Genomic DNA, 22255 nt, shown 5'->3' with positions numbered 1-22255 from the left:
ATAAAGTGGCTGCGGGCAATTGAGTTCGCTCACTTTATGAAAAAAAAAAAAGAAATCTGCAGCAAGTGCTCCTTGACCAGCCTTCATATTTACAGTTTTTTCTACAAGCAAACAGATGAAGAAGGTTATGCTAAACTCAAGTCTATAGCTAGCGTCGCCATTTCCAATCAGCTGATATATATGCATATATAGCACTCTGGCGCTTGTGATAAAATAGAAAAAAAAAAAAAAGAGAAATCAAAGAACATAATCTTCAGATTTTAAAATGGTATTTAAAAAAATTTCCTCTGAAATGTTTACAGCAGTTTTATTTGAGAATTTTGTATAATTCTAAAGTAACTTTTGCTTACAAAAAATATAGTTCTATGGTGAAGTGTAAATTTGAACATTGGCAAGAAGCCTGGTGAGTTTGCTTAAAGTTTCACGAGCAGACACGGTTTCTGGATGATCATCACCGCATATTGAAGTTCTAATAAAAATAACCTTCCTTATCAAATCATCCCCAATGTCAAACTGTCCCCCTCTTAACATGAGCTTTGCTCTAGTTTCCAGAACAGTTGCTCTTGAAAGTGCTAGCTCCTGCCAAAGATATGGATTCAGCTGAGCATTAGTCTGGATTGGCCTCCAACATAGTGATTTGTCTAACCACTTCTCAACTGGGGTAACAAATGCTTGGTCCGCTGCTTCCAAAGCATTAGTGCATAGACGCAGGAGCTCCAAGGCAGCATTGCATCGAGAGAATGAAATGAATGTCCGTATTGCAAGAGGCAAAACCATTTCTCTAACAAGGTACAATAGTTCCGACACCTTCAGCTCGACAGCCTTGGGGTCATTACTAAATCCGAAAAGCAAGAATAATGCCGCCCATATATGTTCTGAATGGTGAGATATAGAACCACGACTGATGACAGCTTGAACCATGGCCTGCGCAACAATTGCAGTTCCTCTTTTGCGCATGTAAATTTTAACAAGTTCATTAACATGGACATAGCCTTGCTTTGTACTACTTTTTGCAATATTAAATCTCAACAACATGGAAGATGCTTCTGCTTCTGATCTTTTGGTGTATGATGAAGAAAGGCCACAGCTCAGGGAACGCAATAACTTTCTCCATAGCTGAGTTCCCCTATGTTTCTGCGGTATCTTGTTTGCAGCTAGGGCTAATAGAGAAACAGGAATAGCAGCTGGTGCAAACCAACCACTGGCCTGGACCATCCTGGTCGCCAAGCTCCTTGGTCCATCAGCATGATCAAATATTGAGAAACATACCTCAAAGAGTTGCAAGATGAAACTGTTTTTGGTCAATGAATTAGCTTCCCTACCACTCCATGAGATTTCTCTCAATGGCATTCTATTTATGGTGTCCAATAGCCTGCTTGGATTTATAGGGAGCTCGGATAAAATTGCTCCTACTATTGCGAGGCCTAAAGTTAACCTTCCTAGTTTCTCCTCAATAACCCTGAGGGCCTCAATTTCTGCAATTGAGTAGTCTTTCCCACTTCCTTGCATTATACATGTTGCCTCCACCCCAGACAAGTAAGAAAGTTTCAAAGGTTCCAGATTCATGACACGAGGGAGCCGTGTAGAAATTATAATATGGGTCTCTCCGCCAAAACGGGGAAGGAGATCCATTACAAGTTTGTGATCCCACCAATCCTTTTCACTCTCCAAGTTATCAATCACCACCAGAAATGGTATGTTTCTCATGAGCTCTTTGCGAACTCTAGAAATGGCTTCCTCTTCCTGCTCCTCAAAATTTCTTATTCTGCTTTTCCCTGGACAATTCTGAACCCCCACATCAACTTCTAAGAATGACCAGAGATTCAGATAATTATGCCTAATATACCTGCTTTCTCCTCCAATCCACAGGACCATCTTGTACCTCTGGTGATATCTATAGGCAAATTCTAGGAGAAGCTCTGTCTTTCCAATTCCTGACTCCCCTGACACACAGGCAACCCCCTTCCCGTACACAATCTTTGTTGATCTTTTCCTCTTTGCATAACGTCTAGCACCTTTAGTTCTTGCGTGGTGTTGCCTGTGAGGAATTTCAGTGCTTTGCATCTCAATCTCCTTTTCAGACTCCTTCCATACAACTGGTTCTTTACCCTTCTTGGCCCTGTTCTCCCATTTCCAATCCCTTCGTTTTTCCTCCATTGAACTGCTCTTACTCCATCCAATTGTCAAATTCTTTCTCCTGGGTTTAGTCTTAAGTTCAAAATAATCTCTTTCTGAATCTCCACTGACATCACCAAAAAGTATAAACTCTAGTTCAGACAATTCTTTCTTCCTGCCAATGAAGTTCTCATTTCGGGGGAAAGGGAACTCATCTTTATCCACCTTCTCTTTCCACTTGGTCATCCGTTCTACAACACTTCTCCTTCCCAATCTCATTGCCAGAAGTGTGACAGCCCTCAGAATGCAATCTCTCCAGTTACCCTCCTGAGCTTCAAGTTTCCACTCATCTACCCGAGAAAGGCTGTTAACAGCTTCCTTCCACTCATTCTCTAACCCACCATACAAAAGCCATAGTTCACCTCCATGTTTCTCCCATAACTCTCCCCTATTCTCAACTATGTCCCTGACCAGGCAATCATCTGGACTCAAATCAAAGAATAACGGGACCAAATTCTTTTTGCTTGTGAAAAATCGCAATTCCTCAATAGTGTACGGGTTCCTAAAGGACTTCTTTGTTAGGATTACAATGCCAAAAGAAGAAACGTCCATTGCCCTCTCTACTAAACCATGTTTCCGCGAGTTCCTACATCGAGCTCTGTCAGATATAAAACAACTTATCCCTTGAACCTCCAATTCAGCACGAATCCAATTAGCAAACCTCAGCAAAGAAGGTTTTCGACCATGCAATCCTATGAAGACGTCACAGCTCCTCAGTCTGTAAGAGGGTAGGGAGATTGAAACTGGAGTATATAATGTTCCCTGGCTTCTCTCATGCTTTCTTTGCTTCTCTCTGAACCCAGAATAACCAATGTCATGCAAATTGTTGTAACTATATGGAGAGCTATTAGAAATGCCAGTTGAGGAAAATATTCGATCAAGCTTCTGAAAATCTGTTCCAATTTCGGCAACTGGGTCCCTTGACATGTCTGACACGGCATCTCTGACATTTGCAGGAGATGTAAGTAATGGATTTCCTGAACTGGAAGTAAGGTGCTCACCACTTAAATGAATACTATCACATTGAGCATCCGACCTTGTTGATTCAGAGATTTGACAGGTTGGTGATCTTGGAGAGAAGAAAGGTGACTGGTTTGCTGAAAAAAATGCTGAAGATGATGATGACATATTCCTTAAAGTTGAAATTGTTACTGAGCCAAACCTGGAGCTATCTTCTCGGAGATCCATAGTTACAAGAACTCCCTGTTCTGAGGGAATCAAATAACATGCATTGGCTTTAAGTAAGAAAAGCCATCCTGAATGGAGAGAATGATATTCCTTCAGTAAAATAATTCCCCAAACAGAATATACACATCGAAAATGCACCAGCAGAAAAATTGAAGGCAATTCACAGTATCAGTTTTAATAACGAAGTAAATAGACAAGAGTGTTGTCTGCATATCAAAAGCAGCAGATAGAATTTGAAACCTCACGAGGAGCAGAACTAGGCAGCTTCATCATGAACAAACTACTCATCTAAATACAATAAATAAATAAATAAACAAATAAAAGAAGAAAGGCAACTTATAACAACAAACATGGCACACACTTGATCAAAGAATTTGAAGCAGATAATCTGGAATGCTATTAAAATGTCTTAAAACTGAAAGTTCAATACCTAAAAGGGTAATACAAGAACCAGTAAATAATCAAAGAATTGGAAATCTAATACCTAAGCAAGTAACTCAAGGGTAGCAATAAATGGAATTTCACAAGATTGGAACTTCAATGCCTAAAGAGGTAAAAACTAGTAATGGCAATGAATTTATGATCCTGTTTTTCTTTAGGAAGTAATTCAAACCTGCCATACATTGAGTATATAAAGAAACTAGAGAAGTCACCATTAAACTTGAACGTTAGGACATTATAGATCTAATCAGCAAGTCAATATTCAAAGAAACATTGAAATAAGACACTCCATATAAGATTTGAGTGGAATAAAATAAGATTTTAATGATAATTCAGATCTGAGTACTTACTTTACTTGGCTTCGAATCTTGAATTTGGTTCGGAAAATTGAACTTTAGCCTTAGAACCAATAGACCCAGTTTAAAAACGACTGAATGATAAACCAAAAAAATTCAAATTTCGAGGAACCCGGATAATCTCTCGAGTGTTGTTTGTTATCAGTACAATGAACTGAACCAACCTGCAAAAAAGGAGACACTAACTTGACATACATAATTACCACAAGCAAATAAAAATAAAGAAGACAAATGATTATTCAATCACATAAGAAAGAGAAAGTGTTACCAATGAGAGATAGAGAAATAGAGCATAACCAGTATTAGCACTGTGACTTGAAAGTAACTGTGTTTTACTACTATTTAGAGTTAGATTTTGTCTTGATGATAGTGACCCATTTTCAAAAAAAGATCATACAGAGTCTTAAAAAAATATATATTCCTTTGTTAAAAACCCATTGCAAAGATTTGCTTACCATTCCAGTGAAAAAAAAAAATCAAAAGTAATAATAAGTATTATAATTAGCTCACCCAACAAGAAGACCCTTTTAAAAGATATGTAAGTCTTCTTTGTCTAACTAAAAAGACAGTCTTTCCCTCTCAAGAAAGATTTTTTAACTTTCTCTCTATTTATGCAAGAAGTGAATAAATACTTTTGGTTTCAATGTCAATGAGAGAAAGTGGGGGAAAATGGTATCTGAGTGTAAGGAACACAACAGAACAGAAGCCGCTGTTGAAGTAGGGAATTGGGTCAATAGAATGGATCTGGAGAGGTATGGGTTTGTTTGTAGGCTCCACATAGAATGACATATATAGATGATATAGACACAAAGTCACTAACACAGACAGAGACACAGAGACACTAGCCTTTTTCTTTTTATAGCTGTGAATTTTCAGGTAATCCACTGTTTGTTTCACACTGCCTTTTCCTTTCCTTTCCTTTTTCCCCTAGAGTTTCCTGTTGGTGATATTCAAGGTTATATTTTTTAAGGCCTGTGGTTGTAAAAGAAGTTGCTAATCTTCTATCATTATTGGTGGAAAGATTCTTCCCTTTTTGGGGATAATGTAATTTCTAAGAATGTTATATTTATTTTAGTTACATTTTATTTTACTAGGATTATAAAGGCATGCAATATTGTAATAATAGTTTTCTTTTTCATTTAATTAGTAGGTGAATAATTGAATTGTTGCTCACAGTAATCAGTAATATTGAATGATAAATAAAATGGGAGACACAACGGAACATTCATTGCACTTAATTATAAACTATGAGTCTTTGATGGGTATTAAAAGAAAATGAAAACATGGTGGGCATTACAATTCAAAAGCTATTGTTATTTGTAAGCACATAGTTGAACCAGCTTAAAAGTCTAGTTACAATGTGCCAATGATGATGAACAGAGAGCTCAACCAATTATTTGGTAAAGGATTTTGCTGCCACCTGTGCATGAAAACAATTAATAAGGCAGGGTGGTCCTGAATCCTAACCAAGATCAAGAAAGAAACCCATATGCTTTCTTCTGCCAAGAATTAATATGATCGAGGATAAAACACGCACAGTTCACCTCCTTAATGACAATTGCCATTCTTTCCTATAAACTGTACTCTGACCTTGTCCTTTTTTCTTCTTTTTTCTCATAGTTAAGAATTAACTTATATATTATGTGAAAGCTTCTAATTACTCCCCCTTATTTGCTTAAGATCCTCCTTTTGAACTCTTTCCAATATCAAATCTGTGAAATTCTGTCATTTATGGTCAGTATTAATGCCAATCCCTGATTTTGGAGAAAGAAAGAAATTCTGACTTTAAGTATCAATCTTTGGGTCAAATGAGAGACAAAATTAGGAAATAGTACTATTTTAAGCTCTTGTTACCTTGGCACACCATTGGTTATGTGCATGAAACTCACACACAAAATTAGCTCTTTCCCAAAAGGAAACAAAAAAGAAACCCTAAAAATTTAAAATCATTGATGCAATAAGATAACGTCTCTCTCCGACTCTGTATTCTCAAAGGACTGTAAGGTTGACTTAGAGGGATATTGGATTTGGCTCTTTCAACATCAGTCCAAAACACTCTTTTGACACCACTTGGGTGCACATGCTTACATGTGACGCCACATACTGATGGATGGCTGAGATCTATTCACACTGGTATTAATTAATTACACATTGCATACAATCAATGACTTAGGTTGCAAACACTTATTATACCCACGAAGAGGCTCTATTTTTTTTATTTTTCTTTCATTCAAAACACTGTCTATGTTCGGATTAATTAGGAGAATCCAATTTTGAATGATAAATTAAAAATTAATATTCATCGCAACAGTTGGTAGGGCTAATATGCTCCCTATCCTATCATTTAAGTGTTGAAACAGAAATTTTACAATATATACATATTAGGTTTTAAAATATATATTTAATTCTACAAATAAAATTATTAGTAATAATATATAAAACATAAGCATATATTAAAATTAAAATTTAACAATAAGTAATAATTACTGAGATTATAAGGACGGTAATATAAATATATGGACAACAAATTAATAAAAATAGAACGTCAATAACTTGAGAATTTTGAAATTTAAAGAAAGACACTAAAGTATAAATTCTGACACATCAGTATAACAAGATCAAGACACCAGCAAAGAGAAATTAAGACATCAGAAATCAATAGCTTGTGTATCACAATCTTCTTAAAACAGATTCGCCCCTAATCATTGGTATTTGAGCATGAGACGACATCTGTTTTCCAAGATATAACATATCAACACAGTTGATGAACACCACAATAACTGTATCAACGAATTTGAAGTATGTTTGAGTTTTTTCACACTTGAAAAGTAAAGAAAAGAAGATATAATGATATATTTTCCATATTTTGAATGAAAGAAATATGGATGATATATATAGAGAATAGCTAATGTAGGAAAATGACATTTGACATATCTTAAGACTTTTGATATATCATGATTAATTATAATTAATTCATTACCTTTGACATACTATGATTAATTCATCATTAATCGACGATCTTTGACATATCATGATTAATTCACCATTAATCCATGACTTTTGATATATCATATGACATTTGGTATTTCATATGACTTTTCCATATCAACATTCAATGGATATCAATTTATCATTCACTCATAATTCATTTTGAGTGGGCTCTCCTGAAAATAAATCATCGTATGTCTAGTAAATATAGCCAACTTTAAAAAAAAATGTATAAATTAAAGTGTGAAGTGTGCACAAAATTATGGATAATTGATTTAAAAAGAATAAAAGTAAAATATAACTATGGGGACTAATTTTGTAATTGCCCACACCAAGGCACCAAGAAAGATGGGAAATTTGAAGTTTTGAAATACATTGCATCAGGCCACACTAGAGCATTGCCACCCCACAACTTATGGACAAACTTGAGAGTACAAGAATACAAATCATAAACTATCATATATAGTGCTTGGTAGCTGCTCACAAGACAAAAGCTTATAATATTTATTATTATATAATACAATAAATGTTTTGCTTTCTAACACAATAATTTGGTATGGTCATTTCTTCTATACTCTGCAAATTTAAGTGGGCCATGGAGAAAGAAAATTGTCACCATCCTAAGTATGATCCATCAACTCCATGCATACATTAATTGATTATTGTCTACTTTTGAGAAACATATCCAACCAACAATAAACACCTAAGTCCAAACTATCTAACTGAGAATTTTTACTACAATGAAATCAAGTTTTCCTCACTGCTTGTTGGCCTACAAGCTAACAAAACCAAGCCATGTGTCTTGGTTGATGTAACCCTTAAAAGTGCATTTTTAGTGAAAATTGACTCCTGCATTATAACCTTTAAACCATAGAATGTTAAGGAACAGTTGTGTAATTGACTTTGAAGCATCATTGTTAGACACAAACAAACAAAGAACAAGAAAAATAGAAAAGACAGGTTCAATAATCCAACTGGTAAAGTTACTGTTCAAGGCAGTGCCTTCCTATCAAGACACTAATGATGAGGCCCATAATCAGAAAGCTGCCTGAGGCTCTCTTCTTATTTTTTAACAAATAAATAAAGAAAAAAAATGGTGGATTGGTAATAATAATTATAAGGGAGCACAAAACTTAGGTGGCTAGCTCATTAAATTAATCCCTTGAGCCACATGCACACTGCAAAGGGCCAATTAGCTTTGATTTAATTTAACAACTTATATTCTACCAAGGAAAAAAATATAATTAAGACATTATCGAGTTTTTAATTAATTTGCTAACTAATGACGTGGCGGGTTTCGATAGGGTACCCATATAATTATTGTTCAAGATTTACTCCACTTATTTGTTTAAGTAGCTGAATCGGACAGATAGATTTCAAATTTGAAAGAATGGAGAACTGCTTTGGACTCTGTATCAAGTTAACAAATGCAAAATGGTCTCATCTCTTTGCGCAATTGTTAATATTAATAAACACCTCAATTATTTGACTTATGAAGATTTTGGTCTATTAGTGTATAGGAACAAAAGTGTTTCTCAAAAGGAACACCTACCCTAATATCTTTTGCCTGAATTTGCTCCAAATCAAGAAACTGATAGCCCATATAATAATGCAAACCGTGCAACCCCATCTTTACTCCTCCTCAGTCTCTTTTGCTACTGTTTGTGGAGGATATTAATGAAAATTCAGTTTATTTGTTCAAAGAAAAATCATCCAATTGAATTAAACCCACATTTAGAATAACTTTTTCTAAACAAGTATTTCATTTTTTTTTCAGAGGCTACTTTATTTTTAAATTATAGAAAAAAACAATAATAAAAAAAAAAAAAGCAAAATCAAAAGCCAATTTTTTCATTTAGCTGTGCCAAAAAGCTTTAAGATTTTGAGATGTCTCCCTTATGGTAAGCTACAAAGAAGAGAGAATTGAATGATGTAGGTTCAAACAACAGCAAATGCAATTAAATTTATTTAATTTTCTGGGGGCAGCTTAGCTATGTAATAAAAGGAGACAGTGCAATAGGAGACAGGTGTGAAAGGACAATAAGTTGACCCTATTAGACCATAAATCAAATTTCAAGATCTTAACGTTCCTATTTTAGATTTAAGGTTCATGTTATGGGCCAGTAGTTGACTCGACACTCTTTTAGGTTGGATACATTGGTCACATTATTTTGACTAGGTTAGTGAAGCATTTGGCTCTATCCCAAAATTGGAAGGCAATTAGCGTAAGGACAGGGATATATAATTAAATCCCTTCAGCAATCAAGTCAATCAACATTATCACTGAGAGGTTTGTATTTGAATTACAATAGGAAAAAGTTAAGAAAAGAAAAAAAAAAAAAGATTATACGATTGAAGCTTAATGATACGTTTATAGAGAAAGACAACCGAAGAAAATAGTGTCAAGACTAATTAAAACTTTAGTTAACTAATTAGATTTGATGTCAATCCAAAGACTCTATAATCACGATAAAATAATTTAAGAGTTACATTTCCTCTTCTTAAATTTAAAGAGCGAGAAATAACTCTTAAATGACTTTTAAATATATTATATTGTATATTTATTTTATCTATTTTATATTTTTTAAATTGTATGGCAATGAAAAGAAACCAGAGGAGAAAGTATTTAAAAAAGAAGAAAAAAAAGATTGAAACAAAGGAAACATAAAATATTTATCATATTGTATTTAGTTACACAAAAATAATTATTAAAAAATGAAAAGAAATTAATTAATTTTAAATTTTTTATTGTAATAATAGAAATAAAAAGAATAATTAATTAAGTTTTTTTTATTTTTTTAATGAGTTTGAAACTTTTTACATCTTAAATTAGAATGTAATTAATTTTAATTTTTATAAAGAGATGAAGGGGAATCATTCCCCTCTAATTCTTTTTTCTTTTAAAAAATTAATTAGTCAAATACAGTCAAGACTAATTTTCTATTTATTTTTCTCATTCTTCTTAAATTATTTTTTATTTAGATATAGTGTAAGAATCACATTTTTCATATATTGTATTTATTTTTAGTTTTAATAAAAATAACTAAAAAAATAAAAATATTATTAAAATATACATATATTTTAAAATAAATTAAAATTAAAAATTAATTATTTATAATTTAATAGAAACAAATAAAAAATATTATTGAAATGCTCTTATGAATATGACTATAATTTGGAGGCATTAAACCCACTTCTAATTTGGGCCAATGTATCATCATGGCCCTCTGTCTTCTTCTTATGCAGATCCAATTTGTGGAGTATAGACCGTTGATAAGGGCTCTGACAATTGTCTCTAATGAAGTGACATCATCTTCAAGAAGTAAACTTGCTTACTATTGGATTATCCAGAGGCCAGAAGAATAATTTCCTTTTAATCAAAATTATTATTTTCTGTTCTTAAATATTTGGAGAAAATAAAATAAAAAATTTATTTTTCTTAAGAAGAATAAGAATAAATATATTTGGCATTGCGGTTCTAGATAAAGATCTGTCCTTTTTATTCTATATATAAGAATTTTGTTTTCTGAGAAAATACACTGTTTTTCATTTCAGCTGATCATCATAACTAGGTAATAATCCAATCTCTCCCTTCACATTCATCTTTAATTCATTTTTTTGGCATAAAATAGTCCTTTTATTTTTTACCCTTCTTGTTTTTTTGCATTTTCTTTGAAAATTTCTTGTCCATTATTTGAATTATCCATATCTCCTTTTGTTTTATAAGAGCCCTTTGCAGCCGTGTGTTCTATTTATGTTTTTCTCTTTCTGGGTTTCTTTAATTTAGGCGTTTAGAGGCTTTTGCTAGGTTTTGGCCGTCTGGGTATTTTTTTGTTCCATCAAAAGTTTTAATCTTTTTATTGCTTTGCCAAGTGGTCTTTTCACTCTCAAGTAATAGATCATAGTAGTTTATATACGATCTTTTTTCAGTTTAAAAAAATGGCTCGGTTGATTATACCTTGCAAAAGTTCGTGTTTGACAAAGACTAGTCTCTTGGGTTTGATCTCGTCTGCTCCTGTGATTACTCATATCCCATTCCCTTATTTACTTCTGTGCAAAGACTTGTATGTGTATTTTTGTCTATGTGCTATTTTAGTGACTTTTTATGGTATTATTTAGAGGTCAATAATTGGGTGTAAATGCTATTTGTACCTTGCTCAAAAAGATTCATTTTTGTGAGTAGGTCAGTGGTGGAATGGTGTTTGGACTATTGGGTTTGAGCTGACCTAGGTAGAAGTCTTTCATGGTCTAAATTTATGTGGTAACTGCTATTGATGATTTGAGACTGGTTATGTCTGAAGTTGTTGCTGAAGTTCATTTGTGCTAAGTTTAAGATTTGGCTACTGATTTATGTACGTAGTCATTTATTCATTTGTTTTTTTTTCTTTTGCAGTTTCAGGCTAAAAGCAGAGCTAGTTGCTTTCAGAATTCAGTAAAAAATATCTCCAAGTATAGGCATTTTCTTAGTTCAGAGGTCTGGAAAATTTCATCTTTGTAACCATCGAGACTAATGATTTTATTTGTCTGTTTATTTTTTTTCCCTTTATTTAAGGTTCCTAATTCTGATTTTGAAAGTTGTGGAATCTAGGTCACAGTTCAAAGGAATTATTGGTTCACATATCCTGCATTTCATGTAAGTTTCTGTACTTCATGTAAAACCACTCACAAGCACATGCATGCTCATACACATAGTTGGGCTCCAACATAGGCCTGCAATGATAATTAGCTTTTGGAATAAGCTATGCATTTATGATATTCTTTGGGATAATTATGTTGGGTATGCACATCCCTAAAATTTATTACAGAGAGCTAAGCAAGATAGGAGGAGGCTAATTTGTTCAGTCGCCACAGAACCCTTGCCAAAGCAAATTGAAGAATCCAAGATGGATGCACCAAAAGAAATCTTTTTGAAGGATTACAAGTTGCCAGATTACTACTTTGATACGGTATGGAAGCTTACTTCATAATTGACTATTAGTAATATGAAGCTTTTGTTTATGTGTTTATGGCTTAATTATTTCAGGTGTATTTGCATTTTTCTCTGGGCGAGGAAAAGACAATTGTTAGTTCTAAAATAACTGTTTTTCCTAGAGATGAAGGTAAGAAGGCATTCCTCATGCATATAATGTTATTGGATCATGCATAGAAAGTGTTAATTTATCTTTTTCAAAATAAAAAATGGCTCTATCTGAGCAATAATTAGTTTGGGTTGCCGGACAGGTTCCTCTTCCCCACTGGTTTTGGATGGGCGTGACTTGAAGTTAATATCAGTTAAGGTCAATGGTGAAGAATTGAAGGTGTGCAATTTCTTTTACCATCCCAAAAGATGGTTTGGGCATTTCTTCATATTTCTCAGCATAATTGAGATTTAAAAGCTTTCCGCCTTCTTTATGCATGGGAATGGTTGTCTAACACTCCTTAATATAGAGAGGTTTCCAGTTCTGTTGTCCGTTTCACTAAAATATGTTTTCTTAGTCCTGTGACATTCTTCTAACTTTCCCTTATTAGATTTTTGTCATTTAACGATATTTATATGATTCTCAGTTTCAACAGGTATTCTCTTCTTGTTTTATTTTGTTCTCAGTATGGATGTGAGAGAGTATTATGATTCAGTAATTCTTAATCACAATTGATTTCTCTTCTTCTCTCCCCTCCTCTCCGTGTTCTTTAGGATGGAGATTATCATGTGGACTCACGCCATTTAACAATCACGTCACCCCCTGCTGGTACATTTTTATTGGACATTGTTACTGAGATATATCCTCAGAAGAACACATCCTTAGAGGTGATGCATATTTTCTTTCTTCAAACCAATCCTTGCTGTGGCCTGTGATGTTTTCTTTCTTTCTAGAATTCCTTCTATGATGGAGTAACTTTTAATGCCTTGTCGTGCTTTTTAACTTATCTCTGCAGGGGCTTTACAAGTCATCTGGGAATTTCTGCACTCAATGCGAAGCAGAGGGTTTCCGCAAAATTACATTCTATCAGGTTAATTAATTGAAGAAGCTTTTTTAATTATATTATTTCCTATTACAATTTTAAGAAAAATACCAGTCAGCCCACTTATTGCATTCTTATTTGCTAACAGGACCGCCCTGATATAATGGCAAAATATACATGCCGGATTGAAGGTGATAAATCACTATACCCAGTATTGCTGTCTAATGGAAACCTTATAGAACAAGGAGATCTTGAGGTAAATACTGGTTATGCTGCATTGCTCTGACCTTCCCTGTCCAATTATTGTTATGTTCCAGTGCTTATTTTGCTGTCTGGTTCATTCCAGGGCGGAAGGCATTATGCTCTCTGGGAGGACCCATTCAAGAAACCTTCCTACTTGTTTGCGTTAGTTGCTGGACAGTTGGAGAGCAGAGATGACACATATAATACCCGCTCTGGTCGGAAGGTGGCACTAAGAATTTGGACCCCAGCCCAAGACGTGCCTAAGACAGCACATGCTATGTATTCACTTAAAGCGGCAATGAAATGGGATGAGGATGTCAGTATCTTCAGTCTTGAGCTTTTTCCCAGTTGGAATCTCAAAGTTATTTAATTGTTGTGTTTTGAAAGTTTGGTTTGCTATCTTATAAATGCACAAACAGGTTTTTGGTCTTGAATATGATTTGGATCTCTTTAATATTGTTGCTGTTCCAGACTTTAACATGTAAGTTACTTGTACTGTTTGCTAATAGCTAATTCCTTGCCTTTAGTCATGCGCTCCCTATACTCTATGATATTGACAAATATCTTTGGCTCTTCTATGCTTTAATGATTGTTACAATGATTTTGATCAATTGTCAGGGGAGCTATGGAGAACAAAAGTCTGAATGTATGCCTTCTTTACTTTTTCTTGGGTTTATTCTCATTGATGTCTGATTTCTGTGATCTTACAAATTTTTTATCTCAATTGCTTGTCAACAGATTTTCAATTCAAAGCTTGTTTTGGCATCTCCAGAAACCGCTTCAGATGCAGATTATGCTGCAATCCTGGGAGTCATTGGTCATGAGGTTGATTATTTATATCTATCTGTAACATGAAGAACACTGGATGTTTTTTCTTTCACTTACATTGGATAAATCTGTTATTTTGACTTGTTCCTTTTTCTTTTTATCCTCCGGTTCTGTATGCAGTATTTCCACAACTGGACAGGCAACAGGTTGTTCTATACCCTATCCACACTCATTCTTTTTCAAAATATGCATCATATGTTGCCTTTATTCCCCAAATTTTGCTCTTGTCCTTTACTTTTCTGTCATTATATTTACCATGGCGAGAAATAAGGTTTGTTGTTCCATGTCACAATGTTCTTGCCATCTTTCTATCTTATATTGTTATGGAGTTATTCGCTGTATTTGTTGATATTGTCCAAATATGTGATGAAATATGATCTAAGTGCTAAGTAAACAATTGCAGAGTGACTTGTCGTGACTGGTTCCAGCTCAGCTTAAAGGAAGGTCTCACTGTATTCCGGGATCAGGTACAACTCTCTTCTTTTCTTTGTGATGACAATCATTGTATCCTGATAACTGAGCATTTTACTTAATATATCTTTTGTAATGGGCAGGAGTTTTCATCAGACATGGGTAGCCGTACCGTCAAGAGGATTGCTGATGTTTCAAGGCTTCGAAATTTTCAGTTCCCACAGGTTTCAAATTACTCTTCTACTTGATGTTTAGAATCATTTCATGTGGATTTATATGGAATATTAGGGTTCTGATAAATCTATTTTGCAATAATCCAGGATGCTGGTCCCATGGCTCATCCTGTACGACCACATTCTTACATCAAGGTCTGTGATCAACTTAAAAAGTACCAGCTTTCTTTAAAGCTTAGTTAAGTGGTAACTTGTGTTCTGTATTAATTTTCTTGCTTTATTTTGTTCCTGCAGATGGATAACTTCTACACAGGTAAACTGATGTTCTCTTTGACTTACTGAGTGAAAGCTTATGTAACACACTGATCTTGGAAGGGTCCTTTGCCATCTAATGTTTGGCTTGCTTTTCTCCATGTTGGCTTGATTCTGATATGCGGCTGGCTGCCAACTTCAACTTGCAGTCACGGTATGCTTTGGCATATTATTGTTGCCTCTTTTTAACTCATGCAGTTTCTTTTTCAATGAACAAGATATCTATTGTTCTTTTCTAATCTTTGATTATTCATTTTCATGAACAGGTGTATGAAAAGGTCTGGCTCCTTTACTACTCTATCTCTGTGTGTTGTGTGTGCCAGTTTATTTTGGCAGAGGGATGGAGTTGATAGGATCAATCATTTACTTTTGTGTTTTAGGGAGCTGAAGTTGTCAGGATGTACAAAACCTTGCTGGGAAGTCAGGGTTTCAGAAAGGTATAGCACAAGCATATGTCTAAACCTTGATTCTGATACTTGCGGATAAGATAACTATCTTCTAGAATGACTGCCCATCCTGAACAAATTGGATATATGCGTGTTTTTTGTGTTTTAGGGAATGGATCTTTATTTTAAGAGGCATGACAGTCAAGCTGTAACCTGTGAAGATTTTTTTGCTGCCATGAGAGATGCAAATGATGCAGATTTTGCAAATTTCTTACAATGGTAGTGACTTCTTTTATAAGAATATTTCATTTACATTTTTAAGATTTTCCTTTGATTATTTTGATGTTGATTACTTGATTTTCGAACTGCAATATAAATTATAGGTACTCCCAAGCTGGCACACCTCTTGTGAAAGTTACCTCATCTTACAATGCTGAAGCGCGCACTTTCTCATTGAAGTTTAGGTATAACGTGCTAAAAACTTTGTTTTGAAAAATTTGGCTGTCCTTCCTTAGTTAATGATATAACCAATCTAACATTTGTGTAGCCAAGAGGTACGACCTACTCCAGGCCAACCAGTTAAAGAACCCATGTTTATTCCTGTGGCATTTGGTCTACTTGATTCAAGTGGCAAGGACATACCTCTCTTTTCTGTGTATCAAGATGGAATTTTGAAATCTCTTGCAAGCGACAATCAACCAGTGCATACAACAGTTTTGAGAGTAACCAAGGTGAGAGGGGAACCCCTCCTATACTTGTTTATATTCATATGCTTATCCTTGGATGTCCTGGTAGCTATGCAAACCTTGGCTGCCTTTTAGTTTTATCCCAGATAGTCAAGCAGCACAGTCTTTTCCAAAAGTTATTTTGGTGAGTATTATGTTACAAATAAATAAAACCTTGCAAAATGTAAAATTTTCTAATTTGCCGTTAAAAGAGTGATTAGTAGTTATTTAAATGGTTGACCATAGAATAAACAGTATATCTACCTTTTGTGAAGCAACATAGCAGGTTACAATCATTGTATAAGTAATATAATGTAGTTTATTATAGCTATCTACTAATTACCTTTTTTCATTGGCTAAAGAAGCTCTTGTGCTTTTTATTTTTTCTGATAGCAAAATGTAACTTTTCTGCTGGTGTTGAGCAGAAAGAGGAAGAATTTGTCTTCTTTGACATACATGAGCGGCCAGTTCCTTCTATATTAAGGGGTTATAGTGCTCCTATCCGTCTTGAATCTGATCTCTCTGACAATGATCTGTTTTTCCTCCTTGCTCATGACTCGGATGAATTCAACCGGTTTGTTTTCTATAAGCTTAAAATCCTTTTATTTTACAGTCAAGTTGACTGGAATAATTGGTTTACTTTATGGCTTTGTGTTTTAGTTGGGAGGCTGGACAGGTTCTAGCAAGGAAGCTGATGCTGCGTTTAGTGGCTGATTTCCAACAAAACAAACAATTGGTTCTAAATCCAAAGTTTGTGCTTGGGCTCAGAAGCATACTTTGTGACTCAAGCTTGGATAAAGTATATTGACAGTTCCTTTATCTTTTTTATTCCCTTCTTCTTGGTTTGAGGGGCGGTGGGTAAAAATGAACCTAATGAACAGTGGAGATATATGAAGATGACTGCATTGATCAACTTAAATTCCTTTAATTGTTTGCTAGGAATTTATTGCAAAGGCAATAACTCTGCCTGGTGAAGGGGAAATAATGGACCTGATGGAAGTTGCAGATCCTGATGCTGTTCATGCTGTTCGATCCTTCCTTACGAAGCAGCTTGCCTCTGAACTGAAAGCAGAGCTTTTAAGCACAGTACGATTTCTTCTGCAGAATTACAGTTTTATATATTCTCACTGATTTCTTTTGCTAAGAACAAATTTCTGGTACCTCACAGGTTGAAAGTAATAGGAGCTCAGAAGCTTATGTGTATGACCATCCTAACATGGCTAGGCGTGCTCTGAAAAATGTTGCCCTTGGTCTGTTGCTTAAAATCAGGTTTTGCATCTTTCAAGATATTGTATTGAAACAATCCTTTGCTAACTATCTCTGCATTTTCAACCATCTGTAGCGTATCTTGCATCCCTGGAGGATGATGACTTAACAAAGCTTGTGCTATGCGAGTACAAAACTTCTACAAATATGACAGATCAATTTGCAGCTTTGGCAGCCATAGCCAGAAGCCCTGGTAAAAATCGTGATGAAGTCTTGGCTGACTTTTATAACAAGTGGCAGCACGACTTCTTGGTGAATCTCTAACTCAATAGCCTTTAATTGCTTAAATAAATTCGTTCCATGTGTTTGTGATTGTGGCATGGCATCTTTCGTCAAAAGGATAGTGTCTAGATCGTCTTTGGAAGCAGTTCGGAGGAGAAAAAATACAAGTAGTTTAGTTATAGCAAAAAGCATTGTTCCGATGATTTCTAACCTGTAGATTATCTTTTTGAATCTAATTCATAACTTTTTCCTGAGGATTTGTTTTATGTTCCAAAGCATATCTGGTTTTCTGAAAATGCATGATTCTGGTTGCTGCATTGGAGCCCCTACAGTGACTTTCTGGATAATTTTTGTTGTCTCTCTGTCAGGTTGTGAATAAATGGTTTGCTCTCCAAGCCATGTCTGACATTTCGGGTAATGTTGAGAATGTGCGAAGCCTCTTAAATCATCCAGCATTTGACTTGCGCAATCCAAACAAGGTAATTCAGCAATGTCTTTGCACACATTTACAATCATGTGCCTCCATGTTTCAGGTTTTAAGGCTTTGTTGAATTTAAATAATTTTTGAAATAGGTGTACTCGCTCATTGGAGGATTTTGTGGTTCTCCTGTGAATTTCCATGCAAAGGATGGGTCTGGTTATCAGTTCTTAGGGGAGATAGTGATGCAACTAGATAAAATCAATCCTCAGGTCTGTTCCAAAAGCCATCTTTCAATTCATAAGTCGGTTGTCATTGTCTGTATGCATCTATAGGTTCATTTACATCCGTCTCTAACATTTATGATTGCAGGTGGCCTCCCGGATGGTGTCAGCTTTCTCAAGATGGAGGCGCTATGATGAAACCCGACAAACCCTTGCCAAGGTAACTAGCGGGTGCAATTTTAAAAGTTAAAAGTTTCATGTATAAAACCCTTGGGAATGACCATGTAAAGGGGGCAATTATTTATGAAGCAGCTATTAAGAAACCAATCAGACCCTGTTTGATCATTGCCATTTTTTTTTTCATTATTGGCAAATTCAAAATATGCAAATTCCCTTGGTGTTTTGCAGGCACAGTTAGAGATGATCATGTCTACCAATGGTCTGTCAGAGAACGTATTTGAGATTGCCTCCAAAAGCCTGGCTGCTTAAATGCCAGCAGTGGTCGCTAAAGAAATAAGTACAACGGGGCTCGGCTCAATCTCTTGAGACCGCAATATAATAAGGATGTTTCTACCCTTCTTCACTCGTCTGTGGTGTAATGTAGAGGTGGTCCCTGAATTCTGTAGCTCTCAGAACACGTTTTTTTTTTTTTTTTATAAAAGTAAATCCCAGATGTTATTTATATATTTCTTCGTTCCTGGTGGGACGGACTAGAATGTTACAGGCTGAAGAAGCCTTTACAAGACCTGACTGTTTGTAAAGGATTTAAACATGACTGCTAATCAGCAAAAAAATGAAGCTACATGAACATATGCTTGTAAAAAGCATTGCATCCTTGAGATGGATGACATTGAGAAAGGGTGAGAGAGGCATCTTGTTTGATTTGATTTCAGGCATCTTGGAACAGCCGGCTGATTCACTGCCCAATAGCTTTGATCTTCATCTTCATTTTCAAAACTGCATCAGTAATCATAGTTATGAAAGGTCCACCATCCATAGTTTGGCACATGCATAATCAAAATCTTGATATATGCATGCATCTCCCATTGAATTTCTACTGGTCGTCTATTTGATAAGGTTAGGTGATAGCACTTTCGCCTAAAAGTTAGGTGTTTCAGCTGCTTATCTTCATCAGTTTTTATTTATTATTATTATTATTAAATAAATCTTTGTTAGATCAAAATTGAACTTCATTTTTAGGTCTTAAATTTGAAAGTCGAGAAAATTATATACTTCCTGTCCCTGTGCCTGACTAGTTGAATAGTGGATTTAAGATGCAAAAACTAATTGAAAATCGTTGGCAATTAAGCAAAGGACTTTTCTGTAGCATCTTCTTAGGAAATTCAGACAGTGCCTTGTGAGGAAGGATTATTGTAACTACTTTTCACTGGTAGGTATATGTTGACACTTTAAAAAAAATTGGTATCATCTACTATTTTTTATGGTAGTTTATTTCATATTTTTTTATAATTTTAGTTAATAGATAATATACTAAAAACAACAAAAAGATTTGAGAACATTATTACAAATTATTTAATAATAGTTGGAATACTATATTTTCCTTATTTGTGATAATTAGGAAAAATATCTCATTTTCTTTATTTTTAGACAATTAGAGTTTATGCTTTCTATATACTTATAAATAAATAAGTTATTATCTCTTTTATATTTATGTCACAAATCTCTATAATTATTTGATTCTTTATTGAAATTAAAAGGCTCCTGCTGCTTGGATTTATTTTTTCAAAGTTACAGGTTTAAGATTTTAAATTTTGGTCCTTATAGAGATTTTCTTTTTATTTCTTATAAGATATCTTTTAAAACGAGTATTTTAAAATTAATGTTCATCTTTATTTTTTGGCTTCGTAATTTATTTGTTACTTAACAATATAATATGATATGAACAGAAAAATTAAGAAAATGACAGTCACCATTAGATAAGAGAAACATAAAAGTAGGAAGGCAAGTAGTAGCCCATCATTTCCCATTTAGAACCATGCAAATATTATAATTTCAAGTCAAGGTTAATGATAGTTGGAGTACAGGTTTTTGATAGGATATTAACATGTTCCCTCCAACATCTGCAATTTATATATCTAAATTAAGAAAATACTAATGATAATACATCTACTATACCTTAATCATTTCGAGAATTATAAGATAAAACCTTCTCATGTAATGATTACATTTGGGGACCATCAGAAACAGAGATTAAAACGATGTTCTAACTATATATGTAAAAGCATGATTTTACAATATCCTACCAAAGAAAAAAGGGCTATGGTGGGTGAAAAATAAATCTAAATGAAGGCAGGTTCTTAGTGGACCCTGGAAAGTAAACCTTAGAAATGATTAGTCTTTTCATATTCGTACCTGAAGAATGAAAGTGGAGAGAAAAAATTGCAGCAAAAGGAAAGGAGAAGAACAAAGTGAAAATTTAATATTTATGTGTAAAGAGGTCAAAAGACAAGGCAAATTTTAGTTACAAAATTGGAAAGGCTCTTTTGGCATGTGGGTTCATTGAGATAAAGAATGGCATATAGGCTTTTTGGAGGCATCAACTTCACAAAGCATAGGCAAGGGATAGAATGGTCCAGAATTAGAGTAAAGGCATTTTTTGGGTGGTTTAGATGCTTTTGGTCAAATTCACATTAAAACAAGTTTCTTTTGTTGAAATGGGAATTTAGATATTATTTGTGAGCTTATCTTCTTCTTCTTCTTTTTTTTCTTTCTAAATTATGGGATACATACTAAATATTAGTGAGATTAGAATCTGAAATATCTATTTTTGGATACATACTAAATATGAGACTATTTCAAATGTTAGAATTCTAGACAAATCCTAAATGTTTTCAAACTTAGAATATGGGTGTTAGATAACTTACAAGAACTAAGGCCATGTATTCATTCTAGAAGACCACAGCAATAAAAATGGAAGGTAAATTAGAAAGCTAATTCTTGAGGTGAAAAGAAGAAATCTAATGAAGTATGGAAACATAATGAAAGAGGATTCAATAGAAAAGGGAGTCAAAAGTAAATTTTCTTTTAATAAAACAAGAAAGAAAAGCTAGGCTTTGATGGGTGGGGTTTGATTTTGAAAGAAGATGAATTGAATTAGGGTCTGCAAAAAATCTCCAATTATATTAATAAAAAGATGAAGAGGGTGAGTGAGAGATGGACCAACTGTTACAAAGTTGGTTTAATTTGGCGGGTAAAGGGGAAGAATTTTGGAAGGTGAGGATGGGCCCCACCCCTTCCTACCTTAAATGCTATATGCTCACCAAAGCTTAATTTCACTAGTGGACGACTCCATACACACGTGCACACTTTTGATTATTACATAACATTTATGATTTCTTTTTCTTTTATTCTACAAATTACTTTCTTTCTCTTTTTTTTTTTTTTTATTTCGAGAAAAAATAATTATCTAAAAAATTAAAATTTTAATTTCATATATATATGAAATGGAATGTTAACCATGCTTTTTATTTTTCTTTTAAACTAAAGTCTCTTTCTATCAATTTTTCAGATTACTTTTCTGCATTAAAATAAATGTTTTTTTTATATTTAACTCAATTAATAAAGAAATGAAGCACTTTCTTTTATTAACTGAATTAATATTTATGAATGCGCAAAGTTTAATATTAAATATTATTACAAATTTAGTATTAATCTTCTAGCTTCCGTAACTAAAGTTTATATTTCATAATTATTTTGATTTATTAATTATTTTAAATTAAGAAATCGGAACATGTTACTCTTTTTCGTGTTAATTAAGATAATAGTATGTTGCTATAAAGATAATGAAATGTATTATAAATAAAAATTAAAAAGCATAAAGTCCGGGTCGTCGATAATTACATAGAGAAGCAAGCAAGTCATTGCCGTGTTTGACCTCAAAAGCGTTACTTAGTAATTCTATTATATATATATATATTTTTTGGAAGTTTATATTTATT

The 22255-nt window shown here is 34.0% G+C and overlaps 2 protein-coding genes across 10 annotated transcripts; one reads left to right on the top strand and one right to left on the bottom strand.

Annotated features, from left to right (window-relative positions):
* Positions 1–252: 252 nt before the first annotated feature.
* Positions 253–5025, bottom strand: LOC8287400. Of its 3 annotated transcripts, none has more exons than XM_048373500.1 (3): positions 4429–5025; positions 4155–4324; positions 253–3431 (listed from the first exon to the last, which is right to left on the bottom strand). In XM_048373500.1, exon 3 carries the CDS (start codon positions 3361–3363, stop codon positions 364–366), a length of 3000 nt encoding a protein of 999 aa, XP_048229457.1. In that variant the 5' UTR covers positions 3364–3431; positions 4155–4324; positions 4429–5025; the 3' UTR covers positions 253–363. The 3 variants fall into 3 exon arrangements, with proteins under 3 accessions (XP_048229457.1, XP_002509825.2, XP_048229456.1); XM_002509779.4 differs by having other exon boundaries at positions 4671–5025; XM_048373499.1 differs by having other exon boundaries at positions 4155–5025.
* Positions 5026–10569: 5544 nt separating this feature from the next.
* Positions 10570–19183, top strand: LOC8287399 (puromycin-sensitive aminopeptidase). 7 transcript variants are annotated; one of them, XM_048374036.1, is made up of 33 exons: positions 10570–10720; positions 11542–11622; positions 11744–11781; positions 11954–12094; positions 12172–12247; positions 12369–12445; positions 12820–12933; positions 13062–13136; positions 13237–13344; positions 13435–13647; positions 13751–13812; positions 13950–13977; positions 14070–14156; positions 14280–14305; positions 14563–14626; positions 14714–14794; positions 14891–14938; positions 15038–15056; positions 15205–15209; positions 15322–15333; positions 15436–15492; positions 15611–15720; positions 15825–15905; positions 15989–16172; positions 16592–16740; positions 16827–16965; positions 17106–17252; positions 17335–17416; positions 17509–17684; positions 18023–18133; positions 18228–18344; positions 18445–18516; positions 18705–19183. In XM_048374036.1, the coding sequence occupies exons 4-33, from the start codon at positions 12032–12034 to the stop codon at positions 18783–18785; spliced, it is 2664 nt and encodes an 887-aa protein (XP_048229993.1). In that variant the 5' UTR covers positions 10570–10720; positions 11542–11622; positions 11744–11781; positions 11954–12031; the 3' UTR covers positions 18786–19183. The 7 variants fall into 7 exon arrangements, with proteins under 7 accessions (XP_048229993.1, XP_048229995.1, XP_048229991.1 ...); XM_048374038.1 differs by having other exon boundaries at positions 11737–11781; positions 12000–12094; XM_048374034.1 differs by having other exon boundaries at positions 11737–11781.
* The last annotated feature ends 3072 nt before the right edge of the window (positions 19184–22255 follow it).

Source organism: Ricinus communis, chromosome 5 (genome assembly GCF_019578655.1).
Source record: "Ricinus communis isolate WT05 ecotype wild-type chromosome 5, ASM1957865v1, whole genome shotgun sequence".
NCBI lineage: Eukaryota > Viridiplantae > Streptophyta > Magnoliopsida > Malpighiales > Euphorbiaceae > Ricinus > Ricinus communis.
Note: the sequence above shows the minus strand (reverse complement) of the source record. Positions and strands in the feature narration are given on the sequence as shown.

Bases quoted from the DNA above. Each gene is read 5' to 3' on its own strand.
- LOC8287400 (XM_048373499.1), bottom strand. From the start codon at position 3,363: ATGGATCTCCGAGAAGATAGCTCCAGGTTTGGCTCAGTAACAATTTCA.
- LOC8287399 (XM_048374033.1), top strand. From the start codon at position 11,088: ATGGCTCGGTTGATTATACCTTGCAAAAGTTCGTGTTTGACAAAGACT. The intron at 13,648-13,750 runs GTCAGTATCTTC...ATGCACAAACAG, and splicing joins CAATGAAATGGGATGAGGAT to GTTTTTGGTCTTGAATATGA. The intron at 14,157-14,279 runs GTTGATTATTTA...TTCTGTATGCAG, and splicing joins TGGGAGTCATTGGTCATGAG to TATTTCCACAACTGGACAGG.